The sequence below is a fragment of the Pinus tabuliformis genome, chromosome 5_1, assembly GCF_031772625.1.
Source record: "Pinus tabuliformis cultivar Carrire ecotype Pingquan chromosome 5_1, CPIR1, whole genome shotgun sequence".
NCBI lineage: Eukaryota > Viridiplantae > Streptophyta > Pinopsida > Pinales > Pinaceae > Pinus > Pinus tabuliformis.
In genome coordinates this window covers 68,914,332-68,931,947 of record NC_142305.1, presented here as the reverse complement: position 1 = coordinate 68,931,947, position 17,616 = coordinate 68,914,332, and the positions used below count along the sequence as shown (strand labels likewise).

The 17,616-nt window shown below is 44.0% G+C and overlaps 1 protein-coding gene across 1 annotated transcript; it reads right to left on the bottom strand.

The window, feature by feature from the left end:
- Positions 1 to 373: 373 nt before the first annotated feature.
- LOC149163489 (uncharacterized) lies at positions 374 to 1,595 on the bottom strand. The gene is made up of 2 exons (XM_089429146.1): positions 737 to 1,595; positions 374 to 654 (listed from the first exon to the last, which is right to left on the bottom strand). The coding sequence occupies exons 1-2, from the start codon at positions 1,593 to 1,595 to the stop codon at positions 374 to 376; spliced, it is 1,140 nt and encodes a 379-aa protein (XP_089285272.1).
- Positions 1,596 to 17,616: the final 16,021 nt, after the last annotated feature.

Below are 17,616 nucleotides of genomic sequence, written 5' to 3'. Positions count from 1 at the left end.
TAACATGTGTGTCGAACGGTCGCGTAACATATGAAACACATCATCATATGTAAAAGACCCATCTAAGAATAAGCATACATAAATCATTTCAAGCATAGTTAGCACGTGTGTGTTTTTAAGCTTGCATTAAACATATAAAATCCATGAGTCGAGTGTCGTGCAAATTCATACATAAGATCACAAATTGTACTGAACAAACGCATAACACAAGATAACACATCATCACATGTAACAACGACTCATCCAAAAACCGGTATGTATATATATATCGTGTGGCGCACTGAGGCGCTCAAAAATAGAAGTACGTGTCCAAAATCTCAGTACAGCCGAGTCATAATGTCTCAAAATAACAGTGGAAATAAAACCTAGGTGACTAATCGGCTGGGTGGTGCTCTCTGTAGTACACAGCCGCTCGTGCTACCCGCCTCAAAAGGCGGTGCACTCTGGGTTCCACACCCACTGTGTGGATCTGATGCTCCACAGGGACCTCCTCGACCCCCTGGAAATCCGGTATCCCCTCCAGCAACCCCTCAAGGTTGCGAGCCACAACCTCTGGTGTGTTGGCCGCTGGAAGGGCTAAGGCCAAAGCTCCGGCTCCTAGGCCCTCTCTCCGTGCCGTGACAGCCAGGCCAATCGGTCTAGTAGGTCCTACATCTGCATGAGGAGACATTCATTAGGACATGTACAAAAAATAAAAATAAAATATGCAAAACTCAAAAGACAAAAAGTGTCATACCTGCATCATCCCACTGTTCACCCGGAGGCAGCGCCAAGTCAGGATCATTGCGGAAATCCATCCCCGCATATGGCCAATCCTGTACGAAGATCTCCTGCTGATCCAGCCAGTCTCTGAAGTATGCCCCCCAGCTATGTGGTCGGCCGCCACCCCCACGTGGCATGACCCGAGCCCATCGAGTAGCCCTCGTCTCTCGAGGCTCTCTGGGGGCATCCACAGCCATAGACTGCAGCCGCATGGCTGGTACTCGCTCCAGAATGAGCGGGACCAGGATCGATCCATACCCGAATTGCTTCGTCTCTCCGCGCCGGCAATTGCTCAACTGCCTTTTCATGTTGTTGCACACTGCGGTGCACCAATCGAACACGACAGGCTCGAGACACTCAAGGGCTAGCAGGAGATGGGTCTTAGACGCCTCATGGTTCGCCATGCTGCCCGCTGCCCGGGTCACCATGAACAGAATGGTGCGCAGCACTATGTCTCTCACTGTGGGAATCGCGCACTTCCCACTCCGCGTCTTTACCGCCCCTGGGCAGACCTCAGCCATTAAGTCATCCAGGGTACCACCGCTAGGTCGCTGCCCCTCTAAGATGGGCCTCCCACCTCGGCGCGACAGCCCAGTCAAGAAGAAGATGTCCATGTGATCAAACTCGATGTCGTGACCGCGGATGGTGAATTTTTGGTCCACCGGGTTCCATGCCCTGATCAGCAGCTCCAGCAGATCATGTTGGGCCCTTAGGCGCGGCGTCAGGAAGAATTTCATGAATCCACACGCCCGCATGGCGTTGCAACAATTCACATCTCCCCAAGCAGCCACATCCTCCACATCATGAACTCTCTCTTGCCATTGAAAAGCCATGATGTCCTGCATGAACAAATAAAACCGATCAGAAGTGCTTCCAGGCAAAAATTTACGTTCATTTTCAAAGAAACAAAATTTTTCCGCGCCAGCGCGACTGTTTTAGAAACAGCCGCGCTGACAATGGCAGCTCTTTGTTAAAAATGCGAGGTCAGCGCGGAAGAACACGCCTTTTCCGCGCTGGCCCGAAGTTGGTTACATTGACTATTTTTCGATCAGCGCGACCCCGTGGGCAGTTTCCGCGCTGACCGAGGGTGCACCCATGCAAATAAAAAGTGCCCAATTGGGCCTATTCGACCGTTAAAAAACTCCTAAAATGAACTAGAATGCAGGGCAAAGGAATGGGAACCTACCTGGAAGAAGCAGATCTGGAAATGGTCTCCGGATGGGCTGGAAATCGCTCCGTCAACTTTTTGGCTTCTCCACGTTCTTTGCACTCCGAATAGTGAAATGGTAAAAATGACTTATTTTACCCTCCTATTTATAGTAAAAATCCTAAATTACCATATTTTTTGGGTTTTTTCCATTTTTAGCCATGAAACTAAACTTGGTTCTGTTTTCAAGCATGTTTCATATGTTTTTTACGTGTATTGAATGGATTTATGCGGGTAGTGCCCTTGTGCAGGTACAGGTATCGCAGCTTGGTCATGACAGTCCACGATTCATGTGATTCCCAAAGTGTCGTCTCTAAGCTCTTCTCCGACGTTAAACAAGAGAAGATAGCCGAGCTCCCTTTCAGCTCGTTAAAAGGAACGAAAGACGGTCGTTTTTAAGCTCTTTTTCCGACCGTTAAACCAAAAAGATCGCCGGGTGTTTGTCGTTTCGCACTCGATATTGGCTCTAAAACGACGTGTCTTCGACCACTTTTTTACTTTTTCCGGTCGGCGACACTATTTATGAAAAGTACTCCTCGGTTGTAATGGCCGGGCGGTTCTTTCGAGCATAGTTTTATACTTTTTCGGGCTCGAGAGACACAACTGTACGAAAAAGGACCCCCCTGGAGTCTCCTTTTCCGCATTCTTTTCAGACTCTCTAAATAAGAAAAGACGCCGAGCTTTCCCTTTGTCAGGCTCGTTAAACACTTAATGACATCGGACATCGTCGGAATGACACTCTTCAAGCATATGTTATCCCCGTCAAGCTTGTCACCCAAAAATAATCGGGGTACCTGCCTGCAAAGGTGGGGAAAATGGAACTTTGATTACAGTCGTCTCGGCAGTACGTCGCTCTTGAACATGGCACTCCGCTGTTTCGTGTCTGGGTGGGGTCATCTCATCTCGTTTTCACTAGCCTCCATGGGTTTGGGACGTCCTATTTGACCTCTCATCTGTTCATTGCCATCATCATCTTACCCGCTGCTCATTTGATGTCAAGTACTGCCAAATCCATTATAGTGCCGTTATGTGTTCAAGAGAAGTTGACCTCTGCCACAAAGCAACCTCGTTCGCTATCTCATCACAAATTATTATACCTCTGTCTCATGTCGCTGATGTGGGAATCATTATGGCCCACCTTCGATCAAGGCCACTTCTCGTCGACTTCAACTCATTATCCGAGAAAGTGACTTAGAGACTCTTTCCAGGTGCCTTGGAGCCTGCATGCCTCAATGGCAGGTTCTTCGTGTTCGACGCAAGGTTTGCATCATTGGCCTGCGATCGAATGATTCCGTGGGTGTTCGACACCAGCTCATTGATTCACACGCTACGGATTGTACCTATAGTACCTTGAGGGCCATTGTCATTATTGGTGGTACCTCTCGCGTCTGTTAACGGTTCTCATCATTGACCGGTAATCAGGCGATGTTCATACATGTTCGACTCCAACCCCTGTATTCACATGTGTGGACTTGTACTCTGTTCGGGTCGAGATGGAGCGCAAGACCCTGGATCCTTGCTCACTGTGGTCCAGGTTGCGATTTTGTGGATAATCATTACATGACTCATCGATGGATGGCTGCGCCCATACCTGAGTCTTCATGGATGGCTGCGACCATACCTTGTCATTATTATGGTCTCTTTACCTGGGTGGCTGCGTCCACACCATAGACCAGTTTTGCATGTCTTTTGGATGGCTGCGCCCATGCCTAGACTGCGTGTACATGATTGTCAGAGATTTTTCGGTACTTCCTGGTGGTGTTCCAGTTCGGCGTGTGTTGTAAAGCTTTTCACCCCTCCCACTCTCTTGGTCTTCATGCTTTAGGGGGCATCTGTTACACAGTAATTTATCACTGCCTTCCTGTCAGTCACCCTGCTGTGTCAAAGAAGTCACAATCACTAAATGTTTGCTCCCTGAACTGGCTAAAAACCCATTTTTCCAAAGTTTTGTGCATCAGCGCGTCTGTTCCTAAAATAACCGCGATGACCAGCGCCCCACAGTCTATTTCGTGCGCTGCCATCGCGGAAGAACATCACTTTTCCGCGATGACGCACAGCGCGGCTTTCACGTGTCCTTCCGCGCTGACATGGCTTGTTCAGTTGCTGTCATGTGCTGACAGCGCGGCAGTCTCCATATAATCCGCGCTGATCCAGTTTGGGCGAATTTGTTCAAACAACCAGCCTTCCAGATCTTTCCAGGCTTGGTTGTTAGCTTTGTGAATGTCGACTCCCTTCTATGGCATGTCTGTTCGACTCTTTGCAACTACTCCCCTTGAAGATAAGCTCATCCTTCCACCTTTCTAGGAGACTCCTTCTCCTATATAAACCTCCACCATTACCATGAGCAGCTAGTTAGAGGATAGCTAGATTTAGCTTGGATTATACAAGAGCTTGTAGTGCTCAGATTGCTGCTATAGGTGTGGTGTGTTAGGAGTGGAAGTGATTGATTGCTTTGGGAAGTTTGTTTGTGACATTTGTGTGAGAGAGAGAGACTAGTTTGTCTTGGGAGAACCATCCTCAAAGGTGAATGCTTGAGATACATGCTGACTGATCCCTCCTGAGAAGTTTATCGACGTCAGAACATTTGGTTGTACTCTTCTCTATTCTGATTAATAATAGATGACTGCTATTATTGTTCCATTCTCGTTTGTTTATGCAATGGATAAATGTGAATTATGTCTTTTCTGACTGGCATATAGTTACTTTTACTAGATTTTACGCTTGCGTTCGTCTTCCTTTCGTGTGTGCAGGTGTCCGTTCGCGGGGATCGCGGAGGACTATGACCAGCTGAAGCGAAGGAGCAAGGGAAACATCTCCTCGACAAACGACAGCGCAGGAATCCAAGTAGGTGCTCTTTACTTCTTGTCTAATTGTAACTAGGAACATGCGTGGCAGCATTGTGTGATTGTTGCTAGACCCCTGTTGGGCTAGTAGGGATCGCCTCTATCCGTAGAGGGGATTTACCTTCTCAACAATGAGAAACTAGTTCAATAACCAAACACTACAAACCAATCAGAAAGTAGACAAGCAGTACCACAGCCTCAAACAAATCAATCAGATCGTTGTGGATGAATCTTAGATGGACGAGTAACCCAAACAAATGACTTCTTGACAAAATCTTAAAAATATTTAGGTCACACGGCCTGAAAACACAAGACTCAGATAAATGAAACCAAGGAGAAAGTGCCTTAGCAAGATACAATCAAAACAAGTGTGATAAGGGACAAGAGACAGCAAGGGACAAGTAGTATTGGTTTATCCAGGAGGTAAGGCCGTGAAAAACAACCTTACAGGAATCGTCGTAAGGGTTGAACTAGCAACATGAGACAAAAGCCAAATCGTCACAAGCACAAGGCTAGCAATTGAGCGAAGTCATCGCAAGTGTACACCTGTCTTCAACGATGGTCCGATTAAAAGAATCGTCACAGCTGTATGACGGGATATCCGTGATGTATATCTTGATCAAAGATGACAGGTGCGACTCCTCGCAGCTGTTAAGGGCTAAATAGCGATGATCTCAATTCAGAGGAAAAACAAGAAAAAACACCTAAAAGACACCAGACTTATCTCTCATACAGTGAGAGGGACTACCATATTGACTCAAGTAACCCAGAACACTAATGGCTCAGCCCCAAAACCAAGAGACACTTTGTAATCAAATCAACAACAAATCAAGAGAAAAACAAGGGACACCACACAGAGGACTCCCCAGCGGAGTCACCAACTTGTAATGTAGGTAATGTTCCCTCTGCGGATAGAGGAAACCCCTCTAGCCCTAGAGTGGGTCTAGTCACAGCAAGACAGAACAACAGCTAATTTCCTTAAACAATCATTGTTGAAAGAACCTACCTCAAACTGGTGTTCGATGGAGTCTTTGTTACGCTGCTTCAGCTTTCATTTCCTTCTCCTTGATGAGCGATTCACCTAAAACAACACAAGAGAACAACAGAACACATAATAGAGCACAACAATGAACTATTCACTTACAGAGTCAAGGAACCATAAGCTATCAAATATATTTTACACATGACATAGGAAATCACCATTGATTGTATTAATATGAGCAAAAGCAAAGCTTACAACCAAGCCTTGACATCACAAGCTTCCTCGAAGGGTCCAGTCAGTATGTCTCTTCAAGCATTCACTCTCAAAAGGGTCTCCCAAAAGGCTGATAACTCTCTCTCTCACCCAAAAGCACTAGTATAAGGCTAAGGCAATCCACAACCAATTGCTAGACTATCAATAATTCACACTGCAAACTATCAATCTCACACCAAAACTAGCTAATTTGCTCAATACCAAAAACTAGTTGATCATAGCAATGGGGAATGCTTTATAAGAGGAGGAGCCTCCATAAATGAGGGAGAGGGAGCTTATCTCCAAGAGATTTTTCTCAAAAAGCGGAACCACCATCCCAGAGGAGGAAAGGTGAACTTCCTTGACCCAACAACCAGTTCTAGAACCACCCAGAAGCATTATGTTTGAACTAATTCACCATATCTGGGTCGTCACAAGTCAAACACTAGGACTCAGAGACGACTGTAGAAATTTTGAATAATAAACACTTATTCACAGAGATTATCCCGATTATACACTATTGCAAAATACATGCATAATACATAACCTCCTCTATGTTGATCATCAATTTAGCAGCATTAAAAACAATGAAACATCAATAGCATGCACACATTAACACAGTATGTAACCCGAGGAAATCTCATAGCTGAAAACCCCACACTATCTGTATATTAATGATTGAGAACATGTAACATTACATAGTACAATACTCCTCACAAGTATCCAGCACTATCTCCACCTATTACACACAAAACTAGCTCAGATCCAAACAAGTCACAGGTTCAAATATCCTTCGCTGCATTGCATGCCTCTATTGCACACAATACCATGCGAAAATCACTCACCCTGGAAATCATGTGAGCACAGGCTATTTCACTGGGCATATACTGGGCAATCCTCATGGGCATACTCAATACATTGATTGTGCAAGATATCATGCACAACTATAGTCACAATTGATAGCAATCTCAACCTCTAACACCTATCACCACTGAACTATACATGCACTGAGTTAACTGACGTATTCTTCAGTTGCATTATGAGTCAATAATTAGTGAATTAATTTAATCAATTAATTCACATCACTCATCACTAGTCTATTTGCAGTTAGACTAATTACAACTAGTTTAACAAAGTCAAACTGAACACAACTCCATCAACTCCACAGAACTCACATGCATGAGTTCTAACTGAAGTCCTCCATGCAATAGCTTAACTGACCCACAAGAAAAGCATATTTCCTTCTGAAAGCTACATATGCCACATCTGTAGCTCAAACTGAAGTGCTCCAAGAGGATAAGATAATGTTTATAGCCTAAATATTATTATGAGACAATAATATTTGACTTTTCTATTTTTTACTAGTAGTCTAAAAATAGACTCTGATCACTCTTGTTGTGATCCAAAAATAGAAATCCATTTATTTTTCCCAACATGACTAATCATCCATAAACAGCATCCTGCAACTCATAGACCATGATCCATATGTCTAAAAATAGACATAGTCTAAAAATAGACTTTGCACCATAATTTGCCTGCGGGCCCACTTAGTGAAGACGACTCCTTTCCACTAAGCTCCATCATCTTGTTGCATTCTTAACACTTCCTCTCAACAAGATATCGATTATCAGCAACCCCTATCCTGCCTCGGTGGTATTCGAATTTTCTCCTAGTGAGCGCCTTCATCAAGATATCAGCATCCTGATCCTCCGTTGGAATGTATGAAAGTAACATGATTCTCCGTGGCACACAATCTCTGATATGATGGTACCTGATGTTGTCCGTTGAGCTCCCTGCCCAATCTGCATCCTCTTGTCTGTACCAAGATCCATATCCCAATGTGCCTCTCAAATAACGCAATACATGCTTGCCCGCCTTCTAGAAGAGCTTGGTTGGCTTAACCATAGCTTGTGAAAGCCGGTTAACAGCCTAGCATATATTGGGTCGTGTATTGACCAGATACATAAGCAACCCCACCAACTGTCGATAAACAATGGCATCCACTTCTTCTGCCGAAGTGGCATCCTCCTTCCTCCAACCTCCAGGAAGAGGAGTATCAACAGGCTTGCAGCCATGCATGTTGAACTTCTCCAGTATCTCCCAAGCATACTTACTCTGAGAAACAAATAGTCCATCACTGCACTGCCAAATTTTCAATCCTAGTAAATAATGAAGGAGGCCCAACTCCTTCATCTCAAACTCCTTAGCAAGATCATCCTTGCATGAAAGTATCAATAGGTCATCACCCGTTAGAATCAAATCATCTACATAAAGTACAATGATAAGCAACTTACCCTCCACCACAATCTGGTATAGGTTAGGATCCACCTCACTCTTGGAGAATCCAAGTCCGGTGAAATAACTGTCTATCCATGTGTACCAAGCACGTGGTGCTTGTTTCAACCCATACAACACTCTCTTGAGCCTGCACACATGCGACTCGCTGCTGAAGATCTCGAAACCTTCGGGTTGTTCTATGTACACCTCCTCCTCAATGACTCCGTTGAGGAACGTAGTCTTCACATCCATCTGATGAATGTGCCATCCCATCTACGCTGAGAGAGAAAGAATCGTCCATATGGAAGAATACCTTGCGACAGGTGCAAAGGTCTCCTCATATTTAATCCCCTCTATCTGTGAAAAGCCTCGGGCAACAAATCTTGCCTTGTACTTCTCCACACTCCCGTCATCTACCTGCTTAACTTTTTAGATCCATCTCGAATCCACCACTGATTTCCCTTCCGGTCTAGGAACAATCTCCCATGCAATATTTCTGACAATCGAATCATACTCTTCCACCATGGCGTCTACCCATGCGGGATCCTCCACAGCTTCCTTGAAAGAGGATGGATAAGTCACAACACATTGGCTAACAAGAGCCATGTATCCAGTGTACCGATCAGGTGACTGTCTCTGTCTGCGTTGTCTTGTAGGTGGTCCTACAACCTTCTCTGCATCTTGAGCCAGTCGCTCAGCTTTTGTAGTGCGCTTTCGCCCTCGGATGGTTGGTGTTGCATGAGTGGTCTCTTCCACTCCATGAACTTCGTCCTGTGGCTGATCCACGTCGTGAAGCTCATCTTTAGGAACTAATAGCTCCTCATCTGCATGCAAGTGTAGCTCCCTCTCAAGCGAACACTTCATGGCTTTCTCCTCCTGAAATTTTATATCCCATCGCAAAACAGTCTTACCACTGTCTGGAAAATACACACGATAGTTGTGGGGCGTATCAGTGTACCCCACAAATATCCCAATCTCTGTGGTCAGCTCCAACTTCTTCCTAGCATCCTTCATCACATGCATGTAAACGTTAGCACCAAAAATCCTCAAATGAGAAAGATCATGCTTCTTACCAGAATAAGCCTCCTCGGGTGTACTCATGCCAAGTATCCTGTGAGGACAATGGTTCTGCACATATGTTGCATTATTGCATGCTTCCGCCCACAAGTGAAGGGGTAGGCCCTAATCATGCAACATCACTTTTGCAGCACCCACGATCCTTATGTTCTTCCGCTCAGCAACCTCGTTCTGTTGTGGGTTATGGGGAGCTATGAGCTCTCTTCGAATCCCTTTTGCCTTGTAGAAATCCTTGAACTTGCCAGAGATGTATTCACCACCATTATCACTCCTAAGAGCCTTCACCTTCTTCCCTGACTCCTTCTCAACCAGTGCTTTCAACTCACAAAACTTTGAGTATGTCTCACTCTTCTTCTGCATGAAGAAGATCCAGCACTTATGAGAGAAATCATCAACAAAAATCACATAATACCTGTGTTTTGTTGTCGAAGCTACTGAGAAAGTTCCACACACGTCTGTGTGAATTCTCTCAAGGATCGTCGTGGCATGACTATCCTTCTCGTGAAAGGTGGCTTTCACAAACTTTCCTAAAGTACACCCCTTGCACTGATCTGATTGCGCAAGAGTGCCTTTAGGAAGCCCTGTAGTGATCTGTTGCAGTATCTTCAAGGCTCCATGGTGAAGGTGACCCAATCTCCTGTGCCACAGCTCGCCATCATCCTGGCTCACCAATCCTTCTGCCTTGCATGCCATTTTTTCACATACATCTACATGCAACTGATAAAGGTTCCTCACTCGAACCCCTATCTTCCAGGTTTCTCTAGTTGTCTTACTGCGCATGAAAGATTTTACCTTGCTGAAAACAACATCATATCCCTTGTCTTCTAACATTGCCACAGAGATAAGATTCTTCTTCAATCCTAGAACATGCATCACTTCTTTCAGTACGAAGGGTTTACCAAACTCCCTCTCAAAGGAAATGGTATCGATACCGGTCGCATTATATCTACCATCATCGCCCATCTCGATGTGCACTCCAAGATATTTTTCCTCCAGATCAGAAAAAAAATCTCGATCTCCTGTCATGTGAAAAGACGCACCATTGTCCATGAACCACACCAATCCCATCACACTTGAAACCAAGCATGCGATCAATGAAAAATCAAGCTCAAACTGCAAGGCTAGAGCCTCTCCTGCTGCAGATCCAGCAGCTTGCTTGTTCTTCTTCTTCTGCGGACAATTAGTGGCATAGTGTCCATGCTGGTGATAGTGAAAGCACTTCACCTTGGACATGTCCTGCTTCTTGCCTTTAGCACCAGACTGAGAAGCTTTCTTACTCTTCCCTTTCTTTGCTTTGGCAACCAAAGCACAATTTTCTTCATCAGGTCCCTTTGATGAAGATCCGTCCTTGGTATTCCGCCTGATCTCCTCCTACACAAGATTTGACCAAAGTCTTTCCCATCCTGGAAATTTATGCCAACTCTTCGGAAGACCAAGGAGAGCCAAGCTCACCAAGTCCTCATCATCGACAGTCACCCCCACACTTCCCAGCTCATCTCGACACTGAGTGAACTTCATGATATACTTGGGCATATTGTCTCCCTTCTCACATTTGATGTTTCTGAGTTTATCCTTGAGCGCCTGCTTCCTCTGATTACTCTTGCTTTGGAATAGATCTGTTAGCACTTTCCACATCAAGTATGGAAAAGCTTTTCCATATAGGCTGGACAGAATGTGATCCTTCATGCCCTCCAGCAGAATCCTTCGACACTTTGCTGTCTTCTTTTGCCAAGCATCAACCTGCGCAGCATTAGTAGGCTTTGGGACATCAGCCTCTATGAAATCCTTCAGCCCATTATCATCCAACACTACCTCCATCCTGTCCTTCCATGCAATATAGTTTGATCTACCCTCAAGAGCATACTCCAATCGCAATCCGTTGAAAGACATTGCCACGTGGATACCAAGAAAACACTGCTGCAAATTCGAATTCCACCAGCTCTAACCTCAACCGCCTCCGATCTAAGATTCGTGAGAACAAATTATTTCTCATACGGAGATTGACTATATGGGCTTTTACCGGATATCTCACCTTCCAAAGGAAGGATGAATCCAGAGGCTACCTGGCCCGATTACAGACTCTGCCTGAAGAAATAAGATGTAAACACTTCCTGAATAGTAGATCTGATGATCAATAGCTCTGATACCATGTAGAAATTTTGAATAATAAACACTTATTCATAGAGATTATCCCGATTATACACTATTGCGGAATACATGCATAATACATAACCTCCTCTACGTTGATCATCAATTTAGCAGCATTAAAAACAATGAAACATCAATAGCATGCACACATTAACACAGTATGTAACCCGGGGAAAGCTCACAGCTGAAAACCCCACACTATTTGTATATTAATGATTGAGAACATGTAACATTACATAGTACAATACTCCTCACAAGTATCCAGCACTATCTCCACCTATTACACACAAAACTAGCTCAGATCCAAACAAGTCACAGGTTCAAATCTCCTCCGCTGCTTTTCCTGCCTCTATTGCACACAATACCATGTGAAAATCACTCACCCTGGAAATCACGTGAGCACAGGCTATTTCACTGGGCATATACTGTGCAATCCTCATGGGCATACTCAATACATTGATTGTGCAAGATCTCATGCACAACTATAGTCACAACTGATAGCAATCTCAACCTCTAACACCTGTCACCACTAAACTGTACATGCACTGAGTTAACTGATGTATTCTTCAGTTGCATTATGAGTCAATAATTAGTGAATTAATTTAATCAATTAATTCACATCACTCATCACTAGTCTATTTGTAGTTAGACTAATTACAACTAGTTTAACAAAGTCAAAATGAACACAACTCCATCAACTCCACATCCAACTCCACAAAACTCACATGCATGAGTTCTAACTGAAGTCCTCCATGCAATAGCTCAACTGACCCACAAGAAAAGCATATTTCCTTCTAACAGTTGCATGTGCCACATCTGTAGCTCAAACTGAAGTGCTCCAAGAGGATAAGATAATGTTTATAGTCTAAATATTATTATGAGACAATAATATTTGAATTTTCTATTTTTGACTAGCAGTCTAAAAATAGACTCTGATCACTCCTGCTGTGATCCAAAAATAGAAGTCCATCTATTTTTACCAACATGACCAATCACCCATAAACAGCATCCTGCAACTCATAGACCATGATCCATATGTCTAAAAATAGACTTTGCGCCATAATTTTCCTGTGGGCCCACTTAGTGAAGGAGACTCCTTTCCACTAAGCTCCATCATCTTGTTGCAATCTCAACAACGACGTCGTGGGGCAACAGTGTATTCAGAGCTATCATCGCAAAAAGGATATGAAGGACTTGTGACGAGCCCTAAAATCCGACCGTCTTAGAGAATAGATGTACCCCTGTGACGATGTCACAACATTCTAGTTCATTACAGGAAACCGTCACACGCCGAATGAGGTTTACTTGCGATGATCTTGAAACATGGGTAAAAAGGGTCAATCTTCAGGATTAAAGAGCATTTGTTAATATTCTTAAATGATTTGGAAGATGTGGACACATTTGTTTGAGGTATGACACAAAGAAGATGTCTCTCAAGAACTGACTTTATCCGAGATCAGGGGATACAAGCCCAGTGACAAATTACAGTGTAACAGAAATAGACTTCCAAGAACTTGTGAATGAAATCCTTCGACATTGCAATGGCGATGCGCGAGAAGATCTTCAGTGCATTCTTAAGTCCGAAAGGCATCAATGTATACTAGAAACATCCCCATTCCGTCGTGAAGGTGGTATTGCTCCTGTCTTCTGGTGTGATCTTTATCTAATGGTATCCAAAACCCATCAGTAAATGAATGGGCCTCTTGCCTGCCAAGATTATCCAGTACTTCTTTTGTGAACAGAATTGGAAAAGGATGATGAACGCAACCATCGTTCAGCTTTCTGAGATCCACTCAAATTCTTATTTCATCCTTCTTCTTTTCTTGAATTACCATTGGACTCACCCAATCAGATTCATCCACTGTTTCGATAATACCCGTTGCAAGCATCTTGTCCAACTCCAGGTGGACCTTTTCCTTGTATTTGGGATTAAGGCGATACGGCCTCTGCTTAACAAGCTTCGTGTCTAGTTTCAAAGTGATTTTCATCACTCCCAAATTGCCTATGATGCCTTTCAAGTCTGAAAATTTTGTGGGAAACAAATCCTAATATTCGCAGAGTAACTCAGTGACCTTGTCCACTGTAGCATCATCCCGGTAGTCTCCTATTTCCGCAAACTTTGGTTCCACCTCTGTGACAATTTTTACCTGTCTAGTTTTCAGTGGCACGGTGATATCCGGATTCTCTATATGCAGTCCCTCTAGTTCACAGTGGAATTCTGCCTCTGGGATATTAATGTTCCTTGGATCCTCTTCTTCATCTTCGGCAATCACATTATAGCATTCCAATGCATGGCGCAGATGGGTGCTCAAATCCTATTGAATCAATTCCAAGGGATCCTGTAGAATTCTAAAGATTGTTGCCTTCACCTCCTGTAGTGTTTCATCAATACTTTCATATCCATCTTCAAATTTGAATGTTCTCACAAACCCTGCTCTCAAAATATCCCATTCTGTAGTGTTGTGGTGGAGCTTCGTCTCTAAATACTAATTCAACGGGATGATGTCCAAAGTGTGACAGAAAATATGCACCCACTCTAGTTGCAGCTCCGTTCCATAAGCCTTATTCCACTTTGCCAAATGATCACATGGATCATTTCTCCCATCATACTTCTCAGTCAACCATACCTTGGGGCGACCAAATCGCATCCTCATCATCTTCCCATAGTCGCGCCATTCTTCAAAATTGTATTTATGTGGACCCACCACTGTGCGGGCGTAGAATGCAGCTCCAAATCCAGTGCTTGGAAGAAATGCTTCTCAGGAACTTCCCTTTCAAATGAATCCAAAAATTTATCTATGTTAGTTAGACCATCATAATAAGAAAGACTTCTTACCTTGGACGATACACAGCGCAGCGATTTAGTCATCATATTACAACGTAGCGTAGATACCTTGTGCAACCTATTCTTCCAGTGCTCCAATTCTTCGTTTGAATCTGCTGTGCAGGAGCTTTCGCGGTCCCATGAAATTCGTCCATCGGCTGTGGAATTAACCCAATATTGGTCTTGCACTATTATCTTATAGATTTGGTCCAAATCATCATCACTTTCCTCATAGTCGCGGACCAGTTCAATATAGCATAATCCTTCTTCATAGTCCAATGGTACTACCACACGAAGCGTTTTCCTCTCAAATGACATTTTCCACTTCTTCAGATTGATTACCCCATTCATTTCGATATCCCAATCAATTCTAAGGAGCACAGGTTATGGATTGTTGTCATCAAAAATCTCTATCACTTCAAAGTCAGCCAATGCGCTCGCACCTTATATATCTACAGTTACCCCATGCAATCTCCCCATAGGGATAATCTTTTGTTGATTTTCCATTCCTAATTGAATCGAAGGCCACTACAGTGCATGCCTCCCCATCTTTTCCCAAGTCTATTTAGGAAAAAAATTGCATCCAACCCCAGATCCAAAATAACTTGATCCATCTCGTATTCTCCTATTTGCGTGGTGAGCCTCATCTCGTGTCTTGTTCTCGTCTTATGTCTGTCAATATTTCTAGTCACGTGGTGCCCATCAAAAGCATTATCCCTACCAGCACATTTATTTATCAACCCTTGTAATTCTTTCACGGCCCTGCTGTCGCGCAGCAGTTTCATGCAAGTCTCCAAGAAAGTAGTAAGAATGGAGGGGTCAACTTCTTCTTCCTGACTTCCTAAGGTAGAGGCTTCAACGAAACTTTTATTCACTTCCATGAACATTTCCTTCGTGTGCTCCAGAGCAAACCCAACTTCTTTTTCTGGAGCCTTGCGAACCCATCCACCTTCTTCAAGTTGTTTTCCCTTATTGTCACCAGTCGTCATACCACTTCGCAACATGATATTGACATTGGGATCCTCTTCATGAGGATCTATCCTCATCATATGCAAGTTCTGGGTAGGTTGTTGCAGCTACGCCTTCTTCTCTTGCATTTTGGCTATCAATATGGGGAATTCTTCTATCACGTGGTCAAACTTAGTACAATACCAGCATGAAAGGCATGTCTGGCTCATACATTCCTACGCATAGTGTCCTGGCACTCCGCAATTATAGAAAATAACTTGCCCTCGACCTCTCGCAAGTCCTCCTCCTCCTCAGCCTTGTCCGCATCCCTGATGTCCTCCACGCGCTCCCCCAACTCCTTGATCCAGAGGCTGAGTTTCTATTTGCATTAGATACATGGGCATTCTTTCCATCATCAATTCATAGTTACGACAATTACGCTCATCATGGCCCACTTATTTACAAAAATTGTAGAACAGTTGTTGCTGTGTCTGCACAATTTTTTGTAGAAAATGGCAATTGTTTATTACATGTTTTCTGGCTACTTGAAAAATAGTGCACCACAGTGTGAGCCCTGTACTTAGTCCTGCCGGGGCTTCCTGCCTCAGAGGCATGGACCCCCCTCCTACCATATAATTCACGAAAACAGGGCGATGATCCTTATCATGCCCCTGGTTCTTACACTTGAGGCACCCAATTTCTTCGCACACCTCTGGCCAAGTCGCTTTCTCCTTTTTCAAGCTCTGAAACTCCAAGCATAGGTTCTGCAACTCCACGTGAATCTGTTGAACTCCTATCATTGCATCCTGGATAGGCGTCTCATGTAGCCTCATTGTGATCTCGAGTGCTTCCACCTGCGTTCCTATCTTTTGTTGTGACAAATAAATCCTTAAGTGAGGCAGGAGTGTGGCTATAAACCAATCACGGTGTTGACTATCTGTAAGATTCATATTGGCTTCGCGGATTTCGCACTTTAGTCTCTAATCCAACTCCCAGGGTGTTTCACCAATTCTCATCATGATTTCCTTTGATCCCACTATTGACTATGTTTCAGACTTAGGCCTACCAAATTCCTTGTTCACCACAGTCTGAGTATCTGCTAATGATGCCAATGGTTTATCAGTGTAGTACTTAATGTACCATGTCAACGCACAATCTTGTAGAGTAGTAACCAATTGCACTTTCTTCATGTGATCATCTATAATATTCTATGATGTCCACACGGCCTTCACAACGAACCAAAACTAGTCCGGGTCCTCATTTCCAAGCCCTTGAAAACGGGCAACTTCATCATATTCGACATATTGAACGGTGGTGGTGTGGGCGAAGGTGTATACTATGGAGGTGAAGGTGGAGGTGGTTGGGACAGATGAGGTATTCGTGGAAACCCTTGCCTTATCAACTAGATAGTGCTCTGCAGTGAAGCATGTGCTGCTCCCTCATCGTCACTCAGAGGAGGCTCAATCAGCGGGCTATATTTAGGACCTGTTTTCCCTGTATCCCTTAAGAACTTTCCACTTCGCGTAGCTCCAAACATTAAGGTATTGGCATACCCCGCTTTTCACACAAGAGCATCTTAATCCAAGTATTCAAAGATCTTAAATACTTACCTCGCGGTCCCTTAAAGAAGCGTCACTCTGCTTCGTTGTAGCTGACTGAGGTATCAACCGTGAATTCTGTCAAAAATCCTCCTATGATTCGATCAATCCAATCATCGATAGCGCACACGAACTTATCTTCAGAAGCTTCCAACCTCCGCACAAGCTCTGGGGTCCACACTATTGGACCGTCAAGCCTCCACCTTCCTTGGTCATCTACCAATTTAGCGATCCACTCATATAGTTCGATCGGGAAGGTGCAGAAGAAGATCTCGTGTATTTCTGTGTATAGGTATCTGTCCAACCACTGTTCTTTCGTCAAGCATGGATTTATGTTCTCTTGCACTGTGAATTTGTGGATCTTTCTATCCAACCACTCCTCAATTTATTTCTTTGTTGGATTCCAGTAATGTGACATCACACATCTCTTTATGCAGATCCCAGTCCCAGCAACAGAACCATTTGTTGGCTTAATGGGCCCTGACCCAGGTTCAGAGTTAGTTTCGCCAAACAAATCCCTACACTACCGGCCCTTTTGGCATTAGCCCACGAAGCGTGGATTTAAGTCTCACCCAAAGTAGTATGGGGGGAACATAGTTACCGATCAAATGAGAAAGTATACTGGTACCCGTTTTTTTGAGGTAGTGAAAATCACCCGATTTTGAAAAGTGGCGAAGCCAAAATAAACTCTCTTTTTT